Source organism: Frankliniella occidentalis, unplaced genomic scaffold, assembly GCF_000697945.3.
Source record: "Frankliniella occidentalis isolate FOCC.00 unplaced genomic scaffold, Focc_3.1 Scaffold310, whole genome shotgun sequence".
NCBI classification, from domain to species: domain Eukaryota; kingdom Metazoa; phylum Arthropoda; class Insecta; order Thysanoptera; family Thripidae; genus Frankliniella; species Frankliniella occidentalis.
Window position 1 is genome coordinate 43,156 of NW_026267435.1, and position 4,504 is coordinate 47,659.

At 58.4% G+C, this 4,504-nt stretch overlaps 2 protein-coding genes across 3 annotated transcripts in view; both read left to right on the forward strand.

The window, feature by feature from the left end:
- LOC113202640 (vesicular glutamate transporter 1) overlaps positions 1-4,504 on the forward strand; it is a 24,061-nt gene that overhangs the window by 12,498 nt on the left and 7,059 nt on the right. The gene's annotated exons all lie outside the window — the stretch shown is intronic.
- LOC113202647 (lipase 3-like) lies at positions 24-4,504 on the forward strand. The gene is made up of 8 exons (XM_026416989.2): positions 24-349; positions 2,056-2,257; positions 2,344-2,458; positions 2,621-2,864; positions 3,179-3,301; positions 3,401-3,485; positions 3,590-3,732; positions 4,330-4,504. The coding sequence occupies exons 1-8, from the start codon at positions 80-82 to the stop codon at positions 4,486-4,488; spliced, it is 1,341 nt and encodes a 446-aa protein (XP_026272774.1). The 5' UTR covers positions 24-79; the 3' UTR covers positions 4,489-4,504.

Sequence of the window (4,504 nt, forward strand, 5' to 3'; positions counted from 1 at the left end):
CGTGTCGCGGGTCGTGGCGTGGCGCGCGAGGCGTGCGGCGGCGCAGTCCATCGAGCGAGTTAGCTGCGACCAGCAGGCCATGTCTGGACGAGGCCAGGCACGCGGGCCCCGCACCCTTCTGGGGCTGGCCGCCGCCGTGCTCCTCCTAGCCCTGGCCCCGGCCGAGGGCGGCCGCCGCCGCAGCACCTCCGTCGAGACCGCCGCCGGCGCCAACCTCGCCAACGCACTCATCACCAACCTCAACCGCTCCCTGCTCGCCAGGATGGTGGCGCTGCCCGCCGTGCTGGTGGGCACCGTGTCGCAGAGCATAGCGAAGGCCTCAGAGCCCGTGGAGGCCAACTTATACGGGGTGAGTTGGAAGTCTAATGGGCACCAAAGCGCCTCCCCCCCCTTTTTTTTTGCTCTCTCCGTGACACGCTACAAAGCAACACCATTTAAGGTGTATAATTTGAATGGGAAAGAAAACTCTCAGAGTACATTAGTACAAAGTGACAGTAGCTACTTTGCTTTCGCACATTTCCCCGTGTAGCTTGACCGACTGCGAATTTTAACATTTGCCGGCCTTAGACAACGCCCCCCGCCCACCCGCCTTTCCAGCTGACGATGCACCACAGCAGACAGTAGTTGTGTCATCAAACAAGAACAGCAATGGCAGAACGTTCAACTGACATACACCCGCGATGGAGCCCTGACTTCGAGATCTGCTACACCGACAACGCACCATTCGTCGCATTTCATTGTTAATGCCGTTTTCGTATGCAAAGTACTGACGTCTTAATTTTGTAAGTTTACTCGGTTGTCGTGTCCTTGTGATTTCTGTCACGCACATTAACGTGGTATTGACCTAGACCGACAGTGGCCCTTATCTTCCTGTAACGCCCGCCTGGAGGGCGCGGCCGGCGCGGCAGCAAGGCGGCAGCGCGGTGTCCTGCCATCAACCTAGCGTGCTTATCGGCGGCACAGACACGACACACTAGAACGGCAGCTCGCCCAGAAAAACGAAAACCTGTAGTGCTACACCGCATGGTGTACTGGACCAGGGACATCCGTCAAAATATGGTTGCGGCAACACGTGCCAGCAACGAAAACAGCAAACCGAACCATTTCCCGCCATTTTTCCGTCGATGATGTGACCACGTGAGTGTTGGTACAATGGCATTTGTTATGGTTGTCCCTGGTCGGTCTACCATATAGGAAATGGTTGCTACAATATCTTTCCTCTTGTCTGGGTGAGGGGGGCGCTGCTAGACGCGAATATTTAAAAGAGGGAAAATGGGCTAGTATGATCTTTACGCGAAGAAAACCTGTTTTTACCAAACACTAAAGAGTGTTCAGGTGTCACAGAGGCCAGGTCCAAAGAAGTTCGAGTCAGACTTTCTTTGGTTGCCACGCCCAAACGATTACTTGTGAGACATCGCCTTATTTCATCCGCGCGTATAGTGTGTACTTTTTACTGGACCAACACGGGCGGCATCGGCATCCACGTGAGATGGTCAGACGAGTGTGCCCGGTGGACCCGAGGTGGATCATGCATCGACCTCTGATCTTGAGAATTGGCGAGAAGGGCACACAGACAAGCGCGCGCACACACACAAACACACGCGCGCGGGGAGCCGGTCGGGTTTGTCGGATGATGCCCGGGACCGGAGCCGGCCGAGCAAAAGCCAGTTTCACACGAAAAGACACAGACTGTAAACAAAAGGCAGATGAGCCGCGCGGCCGCGGACTACCATGTGCGGTGGGACGCGACTCTACTGCGGTTTAGATCCACCTCCGAGCCACGTACAGGCAGTACAGCCGGCGGCTCATTGCGTGGAGCCCGCGGCGTTCCTTCGCGGGCGTCGTGGCGCCGCCGCGGTGAAAGAACTCTCCTGGTTCTGGATCGGGTTCGCTCACACGGCGCGGCGGCGGCGGCCACGGTCAAGGGCGGAGGCGCGCGGTGTGGTGGTGGCGGTGGCGGCTTTTACGTCACCGCGACGTCATAATTTGCAGCCAGGTATGCGGTTGCAGCGCGACGGCACCACACTCTGAACGGCGCTTTTATCTGACTCCCAGGCCAAGCTCATCCTGCACTGGGGCTACCCCGCCGAGTCGCACCGCGTCCAGACGAGGGACGGCTACGTTGTCACGCTGTTCCGCGTGCCGTGGAGCCGGCGCAGCCCACCCGGCGCCGACCCCAGGCCCGTCGTCTTCCTGCAGCACGGCCTGCTGCAGACGGCCGACCAGTGGACCATGCGCGGCCCGGAGAAGGACCTGCGTAAGCGGCCATCCTCGAATCTCATATACTGGTTTAACAAAGTACCAAAACAGTCCAGCAGTGGAAACTTTGCTTTTTCTCATTAGCGTTCCTGCTCGCGGACCTGGGATTCGACGTCTGGATGGGCAACTTCCGGGGCTCAGCGTACGGCCGTCGACACGCCTACCTCTCGCCCAAGAGCCAGAAGTTTTGGGACTTCGGGTAAGGGTCTTGGAGTAATAAGCCCCGCCGAGGGAGATGCACGACGTCCGGTGCGTGCCCGGGTCCACTTCCGTGTCGGCGGACAGCAGCGTCAGCGGTGACGGCGGGGACCTGCCATCCTCCGCCGCCGCCGACGACTGACCAAAACTAACTGCGTTGCAGGTGGCACGAGAACGCCGTGTACGACCTGCCCGCCATGGTCGACTACGTGGGCGCGGTGACGGGGCAGCCGAGCATGCACTACATCGGCCACTCGATGGGCACCACCACGCTGCTCGCCCTGCTGGCCGAGCAGCCCGAGTACAACCGGCGCATCCGCGGCGCCTTCCTGCTCGCGCCCGTCGTCCACTTCGACCACACCTGGGGCCCGCTGGCCGTCGCCCGGGACACGCTCGCCGGCCTGGCGGTTAGTATGAGGAGACGCGAGCAGCATGGACTCACACATTTTTCTTTTGTTCCTGCTCGAGAACCCTTGCTGAGCTGCGGAATGTTTACAATGACACAATGTAGCACCAGGAATGAGTCGTTGGCGCCAAATAATGGCTCCGGTGCATCCCGTGTGTCGATGCGGACAACCTTCAGGGAGGTCTCCGGACGCGCGTTGGCGCGCCGCCGCCGTGTACTTGCGGCTATGACCCAGGAAGCACGGCGGATAGTTGCGACGGTTGTGCGATGATTGTGATTGCGGTTACCACCGCTGTTTTCTCGCCTCTTTTGCAGAGCCAGCGGCTCATCGGTGAGGCGTTCCCCCGCGGCTCGGGCGACGCCTGCAAGGGGGCCGTGCAGCTGTGCACCGCCGTGTACAACGCAGCGGGCGGCTCCAGCCCCGGGGAGTTCAACTCGGTGAGCAGGGCGTGGCGTGGCGGGGCGTGGCGGGGCGTGGCGGGGCGTGGCGGGGCGTGGTGGGGCCAGGGGGTTGCAATAACACCAGACTGTTTGCAGACGCTGTTCCGCATCCTCATCGGCCACTACCCGGCCGGCTCGTCCCTGGGGCAGCTGCTGCACTACCTCCAGATCATGGTCACAGGTCAGTCATCCACGACAACAACAACAAACAAGAAAAGTATCCACTCCACCTCTTGTTTTGCAAATATCTAAGCCGTTGACCCCCTCGCAACTCCTACGTTGCAGGCGAATTCAAAAAGTACGACTACGGAGAGAAGGAGAACCTGATTCGCTACCGGCAGCCCAAGCCGCCCGAGTACCAGCTGGGCAACGTGGTGGCGCCCGTGTACCTAAACTACGCCGAAGGCGACCCCTTCTCGCCGGCGAAGGTAAAGGAGCCGCGAGCCGCGGTTCAAAGCCAAGGCCTGAGCCGCAATTACGTCAGGGACGTCGTTCCCGCGAGCGGCCGCTTCCCAGTCGCGTTCTGGAACGGCCTGCTGGAGCTTCTCCAGGCCCCCCCGGAGGCCCCTTTGCTTGACACTATACACGTCATCCTTGTGGAATGCCAAATTATTGCCGGCCCTCTTTTGCATGCCAAACTTTTGGCAGTCCTCCCGAGAATGCCAAATTTTGCAGCCTCCTTGAATTTGAATGGAAAGTTTTGACATACTGTACCAAAGTTGTGGTGTTGGAAAGTAACATCAGTATTTGGCAAAATTCTGTAGGAAATGGCAAAATTTCATCAAGCAGGGAAGTCGCGTCTGTTTTCGTGAGCGGGAAAATAAAAATAAGAAAAACGGATTCCCCAACCAGAAAAATGCGGGTGTTTACAAAGATCGGAGTGGTTTTTTTTTCATCTCAGGCGACCTAAGCTCCTTTGAATTTGGGCGCCACCTGAACGACCGGAAATCGGCGCACGTGCACGATAGCACGATGCGCGTATAATACAGCCCGAAGTTTGATTAATGTTTTTTTCCACGTTCCAGGACGTCCAGAGGTTAGCCAAAGAAGTCCCCGGCGTGCGCCGGCTCATGAAGGTGGCTCTCAGAGACTACGGTCACACCGACCACCTCTACGCCATCCACTCCTACGAGCTAGAATACAAACAGATTATAGACATAATGCTAGATGACGTCCTTAGATAAGCCAAATATAGTTAGA